A 17,699-nucleotide genomic window follows, 5' to 3' on the forward strand; every position below is an offset into this window, starting at 1 on the left:
ACCTTTGACATTCATCAGAACTTGTGGTGCCAGGGTGAGTTCACACCTCGAGCAGAACCTGGAACAGCTGGTTCTTACCTGGAAAGTAACTCACGCTCTCCTCCTGTCTCCAATGACAGAGATTGGTTGGATCCGGGGGAAATGTATGTTCAAAGCACAAAGGCAGCTACTGTTTCATAGTGAGTCTTTCTTTCAGGAAGCAAGATTTCTAACCATAGCCAGTAGACTGATAGGAGACACAAGGCAGGGAGAGCATCTGCAGAAGCCACAAACACCTCCATCTGATGCTGGGTCTCAAACACCCTTTGGCATCGCACTGTACCTGCTTGAGAGGTGGTCAGGCCAGTGGAGCCTTCAGAACAGCTCTGGGGAGGCCGGGTGGACATGATACCAGGCACCAGGATGGGGAAGCCGTGGTGGGGCTGCGGCAGTCTCTCAGGAGCCTTCGTGAAAGCACCTTGTCCCCTCCTGCTCTTTGGTTGAGAGCACCCAGTTCTCCTGTGTCCCTGATTTCCCATTTTCCAGACTGATAGGCAGAAATCCTGGCCTTTCCCAGCTTCCAGGAACATTATCTGGAACTTCTCCTGAAAAGGTGGTAGTTATGTCCCGATCGTTGGCCTCTACCACCAGCTGTTGGCTGCTCTGTGATGGTCTCACCACCTCACCCCACCTTGTGTCCCTGCTTCAGGCTCACTTTGCAGTCCTTGCAAAACAAGGGAGGAAACAGGTATTTTTCTGTGATTTTCAGGGTGAGTTTTTCTCAGCATTCAAGCAGGCCTCCCGCAGAGAAGATGACATAGCCAAGGTGACCTGTGGCATGAGAGTCCTGTTCCAGCCAGGAGCCACGCAGGTAAAGGAGCTGGCCCTTTGCTATGGTGGAATGGCAGACAGAACGATCTCAGCCCTCAAGACCACGCAGAAACAGCTATTGAAGTAAGAGCTAACGGCAAAATAAAACTGCTCCTGGTGCTACTGATATTATCGCTGCTGCTGCTACTACTATGGCTACCAGCAGTATTACCATTGCTGCTACTACTGTTACTACTGTAGCTGCTTCTACTACTGCTACTGTGATTTCTGCTGCCACTGGTGGTATTACTATTAATCGTGTTGCTGCTGCTGTACTACTATTCGCATTGCTACTACTGCGGCTATTACTAATACTATTACTACCTATTGCTGCAGCTACAACTACCGTTACTATTGCTACTGCTGCTGCTGCTTCTACTACTCCAATTGCTACAGCTGTGCTACTCATGTTATTTCTGCTACTGTTATCACTGCTGTTCTCCTACTACCATTACTGTTATTCCTATTGCTATCACTACTATGACTAATATTACTATTGTGGCTACCGCCACTATTAAAGCTGCTACTACCACTGCTGTCTCTTCTACTACTAATATACTATCATTGCTGTTACTCCTAGTATTACTACTACTGGTGTTACTGCTGCTGCTACTTTTAAAGATGCTACTATTAATGCTATTATTATTGCTATTACTACTACTGTTACTGCTACTACAACTATTACTATTGCAACTAGCACTGCTGCTGCCACTATTACTACTAATAGTATCACTACTGCTGCTGCTGCTGCTTCTATTACCAGTAGTACCACTGGTGCTCTTGCTATTACTATTGGTGCTTCTCCTATTTCTGTTATTACTTCTGCTGCTACTACTATTACTATTGCTTTCACTACTACTATTACTGCTTCTGTCACTGTTAGTATTACTGTTAGTATTACTACTACTGGTATTGCTGCTGCTACTATTGCTATTGCTGCTATTACTGTTACTGCTGCTACACTATTATTATAGCAACTGCTATTACTATGGCTACCATATGGCAGCAGTTGTACCAAGCACTTTGCTGGCACTGTCCTATGTAATCCTCACAATAACCATATGGATAGACAAAGCTTAACTTTGGAGTTTGGTTCCTTGGTTCCAATTCCTGGCTCCAGTACTTAACAGATGGGTAATATAAGTCAAGTTACTTAATTTTTCCATGTCTCAGTTTTCTCATTGGTAAAATGAGTATAAAAATTTTCCTGACTATACCTTTTAATTTAAATTGAAAACGACATTTCATATAAATCACTTGGGACATTACCTAGTACATTATAGGAACTCAATAGATTTACCTATTATTTACCTATTATTATTTTTGTGGTCTTTAAAAAATTGTATCTATCTTTAAAAAAGAGAAAACTGAGGCTCAAGGAGGTTAAGTAACTTGCCTAAAGTCACATAACTGTAAGTATCTGAGCCACATTTTGAGCTGGGGTTCATGACTCTAAGGCCCTGTGCAAACCACTCACACAGTGGATTCTGAGAGCTGGCTGGGAGTGCTCTCACACAGCCTGCTCTCTGGCAGGTTCTGGAATGAGAAGCTGCTGCAGGACGTGTGTGCAGGCCTGGTGGAGGAGTTGCCCTTGTCCCCAGACGCCCCAGGTGGCATGATTGAGTTCCGGCGCACCCTCACCCTCAGCTTCTTCTTCAAGTTCTACCTGACAGTGTTGCAGAAGCTGGGCAAAGAGGACTCAGAAGATGTGAGTTTGGGGCCTGGGCAAGGCAAAGACTTCCTGCAGCACTTGTGTTTAGGGATCTGGGAAGCTGGCCGGGGTAGGAGAGTGCCGTGGACCAGGTGGTAAACGTTCTTCTCCTCTGGATGTCTAAGGACAGAGGAGCAGGGACCAGGGACACAGCCTAAGGAACCACACGGAGATGGGAGCCAACTGGGTGGCTGAGAGGCAGAGCACTGGGCTGGGAGTCGGGGATGTGGGTTCTTGTTCCTGGCTGTGTCATTACCTTAGGTGAGAACTTGAGTAGGTCACCACTCTTTCTATATCTTAGCTATAAAAATCTGGGGGCGGGTAGACCAGATGATCCTTCCAGCAGTGTAGCTGATATAGCTGTGGTTGTGTAGTTAGAATGGGAATGTGATGTGATGAGAACGTGAGGTGGGGCTACTACAGCCAGGGGAGATGTGCATCCAGGAGAGGATGCTAGTTGATGTAGAGTCTAACTCTTGAGATGGGTTTGCCAGCAAGTATTTATTTTGCACCTATTACATCATAAGATTGTACTGTGTGCACTAGGGGTGGCAGCGGAGAGCCTAGTGTGGGAGAGAACGGGATCAATAAAGGTCAGCCTGGTGTGACAACTGAGGAGATGGAGTGGGGGGTGGGGCACAAAGGAGAGAAGGCTTCACAGCTGTGGGTGCAGCAGAGTGAGATCCCTTTTTATAAACATTTGTAATAGTTAATTTTTTCTGATTATGTAAGTAATAAATTTGTGGAAAACTTTAGAAAATACAGAAATGTATAAAGAAAAAATTAAAATTACTCTCAGATCTTAGATAAAGCCACTGCTAATATTTTTCCTTATTTCTCACATCTTTTTTCCTATGTTTATCTGTCCATCTGTCTGTCATCCTATTTGTCTGCTCCATGTCTCTCTCTCTTTCTATCTGTCCTTCCATCTGTCTATCTATATATCTATCATCTTCCTATCTTTTGATCTGGATATATCATTTTCTAAATAGATTTGATGCATAGATCATGCTGCATAGAGAGCTTCACGTTCCCCTTAATTTTGTTGAGATGATACTATGAGAATTTCCCCTACCACTAAATATTTCCCACAGAATTGAGGAGAAAAAGGATGACTTTTCCAGGAAGACTGAGGGAGAGGGATATTCCCAACAGAGAAAGCAACATGCATAAATGCAGGAAGGAGGGAAACTTTGGTTTGGTGTGTCAGAGGAAGTAGGGTGCAGGGGTGGGGGAAGAGAAGCTGTCAGAGCCCACGTTCGGATGTTGAGATAGATCCAGCCAGTACCAGGAGTGTAAATGAGGAGATGAGAAAGTTGTTACTTTTACCACTTGGGAACGACCAAGGATGGGACCAATGATAGAAATCGTCATCACCTCTGTTATCTTGTCCCCACAGAAGTGTGGTAAACTGGACCCCACCTATTCCAGCGCCACCTTACTCTTTCACAAAGACCCTCCGGCCAACATCCAGCTCTTCCAAGTGAGTACAGACTGTATGTAGCTAATATCAGTGGCCCTTGCAGGGCACCTCAGATGATCCTGACCATTGGTGAGTGACCGACTCACACTGTATGTGGGTGCTTAAAGCTCCTTACCGTTGTACATAAATGTCTAGTGAAGGAAATGGGAATTATATTAATGTGAATGCAGCCATTTCCCCCCTTGCTCACCTAAATTTCTCTCTTGGGATTCCTCTCATCTTCACCTGCTCCTTAAAAAGCATTTTTTCCCCATTTTGTTTTTTTCTAGTTCCTCTGCAGGGCTAATGTGCAAAGCTAGGAGTTCTCTTGAGCATGTAAACTAAACAAAATTTTAAAAACCCTATTTATATCAACAGTAATTTTTTGAGAGGTATTAGTTAAAGGGTCAGCTGTAAATGTTTTGGATTTTTGTGGGCCTCATAGTCTCTGCTGCAATTCCTCAACTCCATCATTGCAGCACAAAAGAAGCAAGAGGCAATAATACATAAATGAATGCATGTGGCTATGCACCAATAACACTTTATTTGTAAAACCAGGGAGTGGGGCTTCCCTGGTGGCGCAGTGGTTGAGAGTCCGCCTGCCGATGCAGGGGATGCGGGTTCGTGCCCCAGTCCGGGAAGATCCCACATGCCGCGGAGCGGCTGGGCCCGTGAGCCATGGCCTCTGGGCCTGCGTGTCTGGAGCCTGTGCTCCACAACGGGAGAGGCCACAACAGTGAGAGGCCCGTGTACCGCAAAACAAAACAAAACAAAACAAAAAAACAAAAAAACAGGGAGTGGGCCAGATTTGGCCCATTGTCGATGATTTGTAGACCCCTGCTCTAGATTGTAATGGTCCAAAGCATAAACTCTGGGCCTGACTGCCAGCACTTGAATCCAAACTCTGCTATCACATAATTGTGTAACCTTGGACAAGTTACTTTCTCTCGGTGCCTCTTGGGCAAGTTAATTATGCCCAGTTGCAAATGTGGCTAATGAGGGCCCCTGTTTCACAGCATGGTTTTGAGGATTCAATGGGTTAATAAAAGTGAATAGCTTAGGTAGTTCCTTGTATATAGTAAACTCTCAATAACTACTAGCCATCATTATTATTACTTTGAAAAAACACACAAAACAGTGTTTTATTATAAACTGAATACATTTTAGAACATTTTGAAAAATATGGAAAAACATAAGAAAATAAAAATCACCCCAAATCTCACCTCCAAGAGAAAATCATTATCATATGTTTGTATACTTCTTTCCATTTTTTCCTATGCATATATGGACATATCTGTACTATATTTATAACATTTTTCCACAGAATTTTGAATCATTACCCACACATACAATGTTGTATGTCCTGCTTTTACACTTAGCATGAGCATTCTTTCCTCCTAATTAAAATTCTTCAGAACTATCTTTTGACAGTTGTGTGTTATCCCATCCTGTGAGCATAGCATAGTTTATTTACGCAACTCTCAACAAATGGACATTTAGGTTCCTTGTTTTGTTTGCTCCTGCATATAGTCAGCCGTCATCTGTGGATGTGGAGCCCATGGATACAGAGGGCCAACTGTACTGCCCCATTTTATATAAGGGACCTGAGCATCTGCAGATGTGGGTATCCATGGGGCGTCCTGGGCGGCTGCCCGTGGCTGACTGTATAGTGATACTGTGACCACTCTTCTCAATGCCTTCTTACCTGCCTTCTGTTTCTTTCACCCTGTTCCCCGCCTGCCTCCTCCATTCTCACTCCTCACATTTGCTTTGGCCGGAAGCTCTCCGTGACTCCCTGGGGCCTCTAGGGGAACAGTGTCCCTGCAGCTCAGCCTGATTGGTGGCCATGTTGTTCCAGGAGGTGCCCAAGGGTCAGTCTGAGGAGGACATGGTGGGCCGGCCCCTGCCGCACCTGGCCGCGGCCCTGCAGGCCTCTGGGGAGGCTGTGTACTGCGATGACATCCCTCGCTACGAGAATGAACTCTTCCTCCGGCTTGTCGTCAGCACCCGGGCCCACGCCAAGATCAAGTGCGTGCAGTAAAAACACTTGGGAAGGGGGGTGCAGGGAACACCTGCCAGGCCATGGGGATGCCACGACGACAAGCCTCCTCCAGGGCCTCCCGGTCCAGAGAGGAACACAGGAACTCTTTTTAACACCAGTCTGGAGAGAAACAGGAGACGTGAGGGGCTCAGGGGTGCTGGGAGGGTGGGGGGATGACATTGGAGAGATAGGCAGGGGCCAGATCAGGAAAGCCTTGGGGTGCTGAACAGGGACACTACACTTGGCCAGAAAGCAATGAGGAGCTGCTGAAAGGCCTTTCTTAGATCTTCACTGTGGATATTGGGCTAAACTTCAGTGCAAATCTTCAGGAGAACTTGAGTCAGCACCAAAGGGAAGAAGGAGGCCTTAGAGTGCCTGGCATTGACTTCCTATTCCAGTGCTTAGCAACCTGACCTTGGCTTGTGTGCTTAAGCTCTCATTTTCTCCACAGGGTACTTTTGTGAGGATCAGTGATAGTGTCCACAAAGGACCCAGCAGAGAATAATCACTTGTACCCATTTGTTGAACCTTGAGAGCCCAAATGGCAAGAATTTCTACCTCGATGATGATGGTGATAATAATAAAAACACTCATGTCACACAATATTTGCTGCAGCCTGGTTTAAAGCATTTTACACATGTGGCCCTATCTCTTCCTCGCCACAACCCTATAGGCAGGTCATATTATTATCCCCATGTTCCAGATGAGGAAACTGATGTGCTGAATCTGGATAGGTATTAGCTGTGATGTGGGTGTTGGAGCTCTCCAGAGTAAATGCTTTTCGGTTCTCTTGTACTTGGAGACCAAAATAGGGCATTGTACAAGGTCCATAGGGACAAGCGTGTCCTATTCATCTTATATCTCCCACAGCACTCAGCACAGTGGCCTCCACGTGGGAAGCATTTAATCAGCATTTGCAAAATAGGATAGGATAGGATAGGATAGGATAGGAGGTAGAAAAGGGAAGCGTTAGGGTGGAGGAAAAACTGTCAAAAAGAAGACAAAGTTATCCAATTGGGTGATGGGTCCTTTTTTTTTTTAAGATGAAAATGTTTTCCAGTTTAAGTTCATGGATCCCTGAATTCTATCAATAGACCCTTTGAGGGTATAGATCCCTGTTCTAGATGATAGTATCTGTTCTCCCTATGAAGGGATGGATGGGATTGGATGAGGAACTACAAGGAGCAAGATTTATAAGATATAAAAGTATAGCTGGGCTTCCCTGGTGGCGCAGTGGCTGAGAGTCCGCCTGCCGATGCAGGGGACACGGGTTCGTGACCCGGTCCGGGAAGATCCCACATGCCACGGAGCGGCTGGGCCCGTGAGCCATGGCCGCTGAGCCTGCGCGTCCGGAGCCTGTGCTCCGCAACGGGAGAGGAAACAACAGTGAGAGACCCGTGTACCGCAAAAAAAAAAAAAAAAAAAAAAAAAAAGTATAGCTGAAGATATTTTAGAAATTTTCTCTATTATACAGTCTTTTGGGAAAGAATTATTGATACACAGGTAGAAGCAGAGCATAGTTCATCACTGAGTCAGGTGACAGGTGACAGGTCTTCCGCTTGTTTTCCTCCCTGGCCCCTCACATTCCTCCTCCTCCTTGCAGGTCCATTGATATTTCAGAAGCTCGGAAGGTGCCAGGCTTTGTTTGCTTTCTCTCCGCTGATGATATTCCTGGGAGTAATGAAACTGGACTTTTTAATGATGAGACAGTCTTTGCAAAGGATAAGGTACATCTTGGATTTTTTTTTTTTAAAAATATGAAGTTAGTGGAATGAGTATTTAAGTTTTAATTTGTGTTTTTTCCTCCAAATCCCTGATCTTGAAAAGATTATACATTTGCACATATCACGGCCATCATCCAATTAGCCAGTATTCAGGACAATCAGTAAAGGGATAGAATATGCCTGGTAGCACTTTTACTTTTAACTTAATGTTTATTTATTTATTTCATTGATGGCTGCAGCTTGTACATAGTATAAGACATAGTAGGATGACTGCATGCCAAAGTGGCATTAAAAAAAGGCCTGTGACTGTATTTTAACAAACAATCAGGTTCTTAAGTGTACAATATTAAACTCCTTTATTAAACGAAAATAAAAATACACTAAACAAACCAAACAGAATAGGAATTACAATTACAATACCACCACTATGTGTATTGATAATTCACTTACATGAAAGTTTATCTATTGATTTCAACCATATATGGAGTTCTGCCAAAAAAAAAAAATCCAAACATTCAAGGCAGCTGCTACAAAAACCTGTATACTCATAGGATAGTTGTCAGTCATTTTATAATTCCAGTACAGATCAAATGTTGCAAATTGGAGGTTGATAGGTGTTGCTGAAGGACAAATTCAACTTATTATTAAGCTAAAAGTGAAGGAGGGAATGAAAAACTATAACCCTGAGACACAAGGACTCTAAAAGGAGAGCATTTGATAGAAGACAAATTGCTTTACAAACTTCAAGAGCCTCTAAGACCATAACTAGCATTATGGTTAGTGAGAATCAGCCAGGTTCAACAACCACTAGGCTAACCAATTAAGTCAAGAGTTTAACTGGGTCCTGAAGAGGTAATTATCAGAGACAAGACATGTTAAGTATTGGTTCCTATTGTCAGAAATCTCATCTTCCAAAGTGATGAGTTGGACAATTTTTTTGTTTATTTTTGGAAGGATGTTAGAAAAAAATTATCCCTGAAGGAGATCCATAAAGTTTCTATAGTAACTGAATTTATTAAATGAAAAGAAAACAATTATCATTAATTATTCTATAAATCTAACAACCAAAAAAACTGGTTTATAGGTCATCACCTCTAAGAACCAGTATTGGGGAATGACCACTTTGGGGCATCTAGGTGAAATATAAGGCATGATTGCTGCCTTTGAGAAACTTTTGGTATAAATCTGAGAAACAGAAGATAAAAGAGAGTAGAGTGGTAGAAAGAAAATAAAACTGGAAGTCAAGGGTTAAGATTTAGTCATGGTCTGGTAGTGAGGCAACTGTGATCTTGCCATCTGGGTCTCCATCTCTTAATATGAAGAACAAGGGTGTTGGGGTAGATCTGAGTTGACAGATATACTTCATGGTGCCGTGCTTTCCATTCTGCTGCTCATGGCAGACATCACTAATCAATCACCACATTTTATCCTGGGCAGCTTCTCAAGAGGCTGCCATCAGATACTAGTTATGTCCAAGTCCTATTCCAGTTCTACTGATTCTAAACACTTATGAAGAAGCACATAACCCCAAATAGTAGGATAAGAACATGAAGAGCCCTCAGGACATTCCTTAAATGTACCTTAAAAAATTATGGGGGCGAGACTTCCTTTGCTTTTTTGAACAATCAGAAATAATTTGCTTCATGAGGAGCATGTTATGTTCTTTAACCATCTGGCTCTGCTCCTAGGTGACTTGTGTTGGGCACGTCATTGGTGCTGTGGTCGCCGACACCCCAGAACACGCACAGAGAGCCGCCCGTGGAGTGAAAGTCACCTATGAGGATCTTCCAGCCATTATCACGATTGAGGTAACTGGGGAATGGGCTGCCTGGAGAGGGGAGAGCTACCTGTTCCTGGAGACACCTTTATTAGGATCCTCTAGAGGAGATTCAAACAGCAGGTGGAATCTGACCCGATACGTTTTTAAATCTCCTCCAGCCTGCGATTGTGTGGTCCTATGAATCCTTCCCCATCATGATCCTAGACTCAGTCCATAAATGGCCAGGCTGAGTTCTTCCTTCCCAGTTTCAGCTCCAGCTGGTTCCTTGAGGGATTCTTTGCTTTCCTCAAGATCCAGGGTTGTATGTCTATATCTAATGAAATAGAGAAATAGGACACCTTGGGCTACAATTGAGCTTTAAGTCTATATAAGAAACTTACAGAGATGGCTGTGTGACTTATGTGGGAAGAGAGAGGTAATAATTCCAAGAGCTTCTCTTCCCCAATCCCTTTAAGCCACCTTCCGTCCTTTAAAGCCAAGTCACTGAAACTTCGTTTTAATCCTCAGGATGCTATAAAAAACAATTCCTTTTATGGATCTGAGCTGAAGATTGAGAAAGGAGACCTCAAGAAGGGGTTTTCGGAAGCAGATAATGTTGTTTCAGGTATGGCCGCATGATGCAGCAGTGGGAATGGGGTGGCCCTGGTTTATGAGTTAAATTCAAGAGCTGTACCTGAGCCCTGGAGCAAGGGAGTGATTTCCTGACATTTCCTAACAGAAGAGTCTCTCTGTTGTTTGTAACAAAATACTAGACAGGTGGCTGGGAAAGAACTTCAGCGTCTTAATCTCTACTCTCCTGCCTCTAGACTGGACATACCTCAGTGGTTCTGGAGACATTATAATGTGTTGGATTTGGAAGACTGTCTAGGGAAGATAAGGGTCACAGATGTCTCTAACACAATATTGTAAAGCAATTATACTCCAATAAAGACTATAAAAAGAAAAAAGGGTCACAGATGTCTGACCAGTCTTGGGTCTGCCCAGCCTCTGGCTACACAGACGTCTGGTTCTCCCCATCTGCCTGAAGGCAGTCTTCACCCATCTCCAGCTAGTGCTCTCTCCTCTCCTCCCCCTTTCCCTCCCGCACTGGGAAATTAGGTCCAGAGCTCTCACCCCAGAGCAAGGCTGCCTAACAGCCCCCTTTGGGGATGGCTTTCTACATTGGTTTCTGTACATCGCTAAGTTACTGGTATGCCAGCTATCCAGCTGGACTGACAGCTTGGGGTCTGGGAGATGCTGTTTATTTTCAGCTTCTGAATCACATCTGTTAATTCCTTTTTTACTTTTTCCAAAATTTTACAATGATAGTCTAAAAAGCTTTCATTTCCGCTGGCTGCAGCAGGAAGGGAGCTTCACACCTGATGCATTTCAGTGTCGTTCTGATCTCTTTGTTAGCGTGCGGGGGGTCAGCTCCCAGATGGCTAAGACTTTGAGACCCTTTTCCATCCCAGTTGGGGAACTGAAAGGGTACCTGTGAACAGCTGGTAACTGCACAGGGCCCTGCATGAGTACATTCTCTCCTTAAGCGAACTCACCGCCTCTGCAGCATCGGGCTCACTGTGGGGAGTCTTGTTGCTTCTCCAGGCGAGTTGTACATCGGTGGCCAAGAGCATTTCTATCTGGAGACTCACTGTGCCATTGCTGTCCCGAAAGGCGAGGCAGGGGAGATGGAGCTCTTTGTGTCCACACAGAATACCATGAATACCCAGGTAGGTGTCCAGTGGGTCAACAAGGGGCCGGGGAAGAGGGAGACATGGGCTGATCCAGGAGGGCATGTGAAGGTAGTGGTTCGAAGCCAGGCCCTGTCACCAACAAGCTGGTGTCATTGAGCTTGTTATATAACTTTCTCATCTATAAAATGGGGCCTGCCCAGGACGTTGTAATGATTAGATGAGTTTTAAAACTTGGATAGAGCCTAGAAAATGTTAGCTATTATCATTCCAGTGCTGTATTGCCTTGGTCAGATCATATCTGGCCTCAGTTTCCTCATCTATTAAATGAAGGGGTTGTGCTAAGTGAGAGCCATGGGGACCACTACATTAGCTGCAGTGGCTCAAATATTCCTCATTTCTCTATTGCATGTAATAGGACAGTGGTTGCCAGTGTTTTGGGCAGCTGGTCTTACCCTCGTGACCCACCAGTTCCTGGCCAAATGGAATGAACTTTGGCTCTGAAAGTAGGCTGTGAACAGCTGCTCACCCCTCTGGTTAAAAATGAGTGTCTAGGGGCTTCCCTGGTGGCGCAGTGGTTGGGAGTCCGCCTGCCGATGCAGGGGACACGGGTTCGTGCCCCGGTCCGGGAAGATCCCACGTGCCGCGGAGCGGCTGGGTCCGTGAGCCATGGCCGCTGAGCCTGCGCGTCCGGAGCCTGTGCTCCACAACGGGAGAGGCCACAACAGTGAGAGGCCTGCGTACCGCAAAAAAAAACAACAACAAGAAAACAAAACAAACAAAACAACAACAACAACAACAAAAAACAAGTGTCTGAATTCAGTGCACAGTGACTGATGTGCGCCAGACCCTGGCACCACTACCCAAGGGCTGCCCTGGGACAGGAGGGGGATTCTCGAATCAAGGAATTTCAGAGTTCATAGCAGTAATTAGGCTTCTGTGTATCGAGTAGGCTCTGCGTCAGGCCTGAAGTAAGTCCAGGTGGCATATGCATTCACTGGGAGTATTTTGTTCTTTTGCCCACAGTCCTTTGTTGCAAAAATGTTGGGGGTTCCAGTAAACCGGATTCTGGTCCGAGTGAAGAGAATGGGAGGAGGCTTTGGAGGGAAGGAGACCCGGGGCATCGTGATGACTGTGGCTGTGGCCCTGGCTGCATACAAGTGAGTTCCCCCAGTGGGCTCTGGGAAGAGGAATAAGGCTGCCTCTGCCAGGAAGGCTTCCTGGATTCCCCCCTTTGGGAAGTAGATTCCCCTTGCTTCAAATTTTCACAGCCCTCGGTGTTTAGAACTCGTGGGCATAGGGGTGAGGGCAACATCACCTGGTTCATTGTATTCAAATGCATGTGTCCATGTCCTATCTCTCCTACCTGGCTGTGAGGACCCCAAAGGTAAGGACACACTCCACACCCCATACCCCACACCTGGATGTCCCCCACCTTGTCCAGCACAGTGTCTAGAGAGCGAAGCAGTCCAGTGTACCAGGTGGAGAAAGAAGGCTTCCTTGCTGTTTTTATCCCTGAGACTCACAGGGCTGGGCTGTTGTAGAGGTTTCTCATGCTCTGGTACCTCCCCCAGGACTGGCTACCCGGTGCGCTGCATGCTGGATCGTGATGAGGACATGCTGATAACTGGCGGCAGACACCCCTTCTTGGCCAGATACAAGGTTCTAGATGTCGGGGGCTGTGTCGGGTGGGCAGTGCCCTCTGCTTAGGAAACTGGGGATAGAGATTCAGGGATCCTGGGATACACTCTGACTTTTGTCATGACTGCCTGTAGAAATTCAAAGAAGGAATAACAAGGAGAGAAATTCAAATCAACCAACAGCAACATAGGAGGGTGATCCTGGGGGAGGCTGGCAGGCCACTTCCCAAGAGATGCCACGGGATGCTGTGCGTGACTTCTGTGAATTCGCTGGGGTCCAAATCTGGTCCTTATCCACTCAGGCTCGGAAACATGATTTGTCAGCAGATCTGGGGTGAATCCATCCCACAGGATGGCCTAGTGTTAATGTGTTTACAGCCTGATGTCAAAGTCAGAATGACCACTTAGTAATCTCCAATGAGAAATGCAGCTTTCCAGGGGCCTGGTCAGGTATAAGCTGTTAGGGTGCCTGCTTGGCCAGAACATGTATGGCTGGGCACTACCCAAGTGCCCTGTGGGACTGTCCCTTTTCTGGGCTTCTGTGGATGACCAACTACTGTTCTGACCATGCATCCTCCTCTCTACACACCAGTAGAACCTTACAGGTCCCAGTCTGGTGCTATAAACCTGGGAGCCCTCTGTCTCCACAAGTTGGCTTTGAACATCTCCTCTTTGGCCTCTTCTGACTTTATTCCATGATTTAACTCACCAAAAGGGATTGCATTTCTCTTATTCCCAAATTTTTGTGGGCTCCAAGAAAGTAACTTGGTCTTGTGGGGTTTCAGGTTCCTTGCTCATGAAATGGCCTGTCAGGGTTTGTTTAGATAGTTTACACGAGGTTGGGGATGTGAAAGCACTTTCATGCTTGTGCAAGGTGTAACTTTTGCTGTCTTCTGGCCAAAAGCTGTGAGCGAGTCTCCAGTTTCTCTCCTAGTTTCTCTTCCCAGCCCTCCCCTCCCTGACCTATCATGACCCGTGTTCTTTCTTCTACCTCCTCACTTCCGTTGGTAGAACCAGAAGCCAGGAGTAGGGAGGAAGAAGGAGGAGTGTAGGGAGAAGGGGCGTCCAGGGTCCATCACTGGGGAGATGTTGGTTCCTCTCTTCTTCACCTGTGAGGTCTGGTGATCTCTTAAGTTCGACTTTATTTTGTGGTGGGATGTCTTATTCTTTCTGTTTTCTCCAGGTAGTGTAAGTGGGAGGAGATGGCTAGAGACAGACAAAGGAAGGGGACAGTTGAGAACTCACTCTCCTTTTTTTCAGGTTGGCTTCATGAAGACGGGGAAGATTGTGGCTGTGGAGGTGGATCACTACAGCAATGCCGGGAACAGCCAGGACCTCTCTCTCGGTGTACGTAGGATGTGCCCTTGCATCCGGGGTGACTGGGAGGTCACGGGTGTGCCCCATAGCATGTTTGCACATGCGGGAATAGGCCTCCTCAATCCTTGCCTGTTGTTGCAATAGCCTCCTACTTGGTCCCCACCTTCAGGTTCTCCATCCTTGGTTATTCTCTAAAGCATGGAAGTGATCATATTACTTATCTGACTAGAAACTCAACCTTCTGGTGCAGGATATTTTGCCAAGCAAGTAAAGTTAGTTACAAAACTTTATGTATAGTATGGTGACATTGAGTGCATGAATGTAATACTAATTTGTGTGTGTGTGTGTGTGTGTGTGTGTGTGTGTGTGTGTTTAATGATATGCATGACAAAAGTCTGATAGACCATACTTCAAACAGTGACTGGGTGGGATTAAGGGGGGATACTAACTGTCATTTTCTATATTATGCATTTCTGTGATGTTTGAATTTTAAATACTGACTTGATTTACCTTTTTAAAAATAATTTAATTGAAATATAGTTTGCATAACATAAAGTTCACCCATTTGAAGGACAGTTGACCTTTGAACAACGCAGGCATTAGGGGCACCACCCGCAACCCCACAGTCAAAAATCTGTGTTGGGCTTCCCTGGTGGCACAGTGGTTGAGAGTCCGCCTGCCGATGCAGGGGACATGGGTTCGTGCCCCGGTCCGGGAAGATCCCACATGCCGCAGAGCGGCTAGGCCCGTGAGCCATGGCCGCTGAGCCTGCGCGTCCGGAGCCTGTGCTCCGCAGGGGGAGAGGCCACAACAGTGAGAGGCCTGCATACCGCAAAAAAAAAAAAATTCTGTGTATAACTTTTGACTCGCCCAAAACTTACCTACCAATAGCCTACTGTTGACTGGAAACATAACCAATCACATAAACAGTCCAATTACACATATTTTATATGTTATATGTATTATATATGTATTTTTACAATAAAATAAGTTAGAGGAAAGGAAATGTTCTTAAGAAAATCATAAGGAGAAGAAAATACAGTACTGTACTATATCGATACTGTAAATTTACATGATCTGTTTATAGGATGAACCGTCTGTCTGTAAGTACCTACATCAATATTATCTTATATGATACAAAACACTGTAGATGTTATTTGAATTACTAACACTAGACATCAACAATGAAAAGATAATGTGAAAGAGAAATTCATGTTTATTTACAGATACAGTGATTCATGCATTGATAACGAAGAAGCAGCAGTATGATTGCTTTATGGTAGCCCAGTGTAATCAATACGATTGCTTCAGGATAGCCTAGCCTATACACTCATGAATGAATCGTTATAAAATTTTTATGACACACAGTAATTTTTATGGCATATAGTATATGATTACAGTCATAGACATAATATAGTACTGAAAACATTGTTACATTTTTAAAAACCCACTTCCCTGTGATGACATGCTGAGAGGCAGTTTCTCCAGTTACAAGAGAGGGGCATACTGAACAGTAAGATAATTCTTTGAAAGCAAAGTTATAAAACAGTAAGAAAACTAACATATTATTTTATATTTAAGATCACTTATGTTATACCTATGTAAGGATAGACTAATATCTACATATATCCTATGCATTCATGTCATACCTTTTCCTTAATTTTTTGGTATTTCTAGCCTCTTCAGTTCATCTGTGAAATTTTTCAAATTGTTGCAAATCTCCAAAATAATGTCCAATATCTTTATTGAAAAACTATGCTTATAAGTGGACCCACACGGTTAAAACCATATTTTTCAAGGGTCAACTGTTCTACAATTTAACGGTTTTAGAACATTTAAGGAGTCAGGCAAGCATTATTCCAATCCAGTTTTTTTAACACTTCAATCACCTCAAAATGATCTCTTATGCCCATTTGCAGTCACTCCTGTTCCTACCCCTCGGGCCCAGACAACTGCTAATCTACTTTCTGTCTTTACAGATTTTCCTTTTGTGGCCAACTAACATAAACGGAATCATATACTATGTAGTCTTTCTTGTCTGGCTTCTTTTCTCTCAGAATAGTGTTTTTGAGGTTCACCCGTGTTTTAGCATGGATCACTCCTTCATTCCTTTTTATTGATGGAGAATATTCCATTGTATGAATAGACCATTTTTTGTTTTCCATTCACCACTTTAAGGACATTTGGGTTGCTTCCAGTCTTTAGCTTCATGGATAATGCTGCTTTGAACCTTCTCATATGACATATATTTTTGTCATTTTGAAAATTAACCAAGTTACCTTGGTGGTACTACCTTTTAAGTTTTTTAAATCTTAATTTTATAACCATATTAGTTATATATGCATAGATTCTTGTTAAAAAAGAAGTCAAACATTTCAGGAGAAGCAGAAGTTCCTCATTATTCCCACTTTGAATGTGCTAAGGGCTTCTCTAATTGGCTCAATTAGGAAACATTATACTTCAGATCTAGTGTAGGAAACTGTTCAAAAAAGAAAACATTTCTGGTAGTCTCACCAAATATAACACTTGCTTCTTGGTGTTGCAGGAAGATCAGGTTGAAAAAGATATAGGACTTATCCCCAAAGATTTTACAAGTGTTAAAATTCAATCCAGCAAATATTTATCAAGCCCCTAGGGTGATGACATATAGAAGAATATGGCATTGTTTCTGCTCTCTAGAAGGTCACAGTATGGTGGGGGAGACAGATAATAAAAGATAAAATGAAGTACAATTGACAAAGTGCTAAGGGAAAGCAAAAATGGAATTGAGACATATAAAAATCATGTAGGATGACTAAGACTGAAAAAAATCAAAGAACCCCAAAAGCAACCTGTGGGAAAGAGGCTATAAATGGGGAAGTAAATTAAAGCCAAAATGAAACGAACAAACAAAAGCTACCATTTAGCTCATCAGAGAGATGAGTTATCACACTTTAAAGAAAGAACAGGATGCTATAAAAATGAAGCAGTCTAAGAATAAAAATGAAGCCTTGTGAATTAAAACTGTGAAAGCAGAAGGGTTGAAAGAAACTTGAGGTGCTCTCTTAAAAAAAGAGAAAACAATGGGGAAAAATAGCAAGAAAATACAAGAAAATCTGAGGACCAGCCCAGGAGATCCAAATAATAGACGTTTCAGAAAGAAAGAATAGAAAAAAGAGAGAGAAGGAAAACTATTAAGAAATAATTCAAGAAATTTCCCAAAACTGTTGGGCATATATTTTGAGATTAAGAGAGCCCATCCAGTAACCAGCACAATGAAGGAAGATAGACTTATGCTAATTTACATTATTGTGAAATTTTAGAAACCTGAGGACAAAGGAGATTTTACAATTTTCAGGGAGGAAAAAAAACGGAACTCATTCCAAGAGTTGGAAAGGCCTTGGTTGGATTTCTCAATACTGGGGAGCTAGAATGCACTAGTAAAATGCCCTCAAAATGCTGAGGGTAAATGGGAAACGTAGTGCCAACCTAGAATTCTGTATACAGCCAAGTCATGAATTAAGGG

At 43.9% G+C, this 17,699-nt stretch overlaps 1 protein-coding gene across 5 annotated transcripts in view; it reads left to right on the plus strand.

Annotated features, from left to right (window-relative positions):
- The window catches only part of XDH (xanthine dehydrogenase), a 60,813-nt gene that overhangs the window by 26,621 nt on the left and 16,493 nt on the right, over window positions 1–17,699 (plus strand). For all 5 annotated transcript variants that reach the window (XR_004521850.1, XM_033838778.2, XM_033838779.2 and 2 more), the window contains 11 exons: window positions 749–933; window positions 2,383–2,557; window positions 3,960–4,043; window positions 5,881–6,050; window positions 7,667–7,790; window positions 9,476–9,595; window positions 10,075–10,171; window positions 11,152–11,276; window positions 12,264–12,397; window positions 12,812–12,899; window positions 14,138–14,224. Coding sequence is in view for 4 of the 5 variants with exons in the window: in XM_033838778.2 (XP_033694669.1) it covers window positions 749–933; window positions 2,383–2,557; window positions 3,960–4,043; window positions 5,881–6,050; window positions 7,667–7,790; window positions 9,476–9,595; window positions 10,075–10,171; window positions 11,152–11,276; window positions 12,264–12,397; window positions 12,812–12,899; window positions 14,138–14,224 (1,389 nt within the window). In the remaining variant the exon portion in view is untranslated. The remainder of the gene's footprint in view (window positions 1–748; window positions 934–2,382; window positions 2,558–3,959; window positions 4,044–5,880; window positions 6,051–7,666; window positions 7,791–9,475; window positions 9,596–10,074; window positions 10,172–11,151; window positions 11,277–12,263; window positions 12,398–12,811; window positions 12,900–14,137; window positions 14,225–17,699) is intronic.

Source organism: Tursiops truncatus, chromosome 14 (genome assembly GCF_011762595.2).
Source record: "Tursiops truncatus isolate mTurTru1 chromosome 14, mTurTru1.mat.Y, whole genome shotgun sequence".
Classification (NCBI taxonomy): domain Eukaryota; kingdom Metazoa; phylum Chordata; class Mammalia; order Artiodactyla; family Delphinidae; genus Tursiops; species Tursiops truncatus.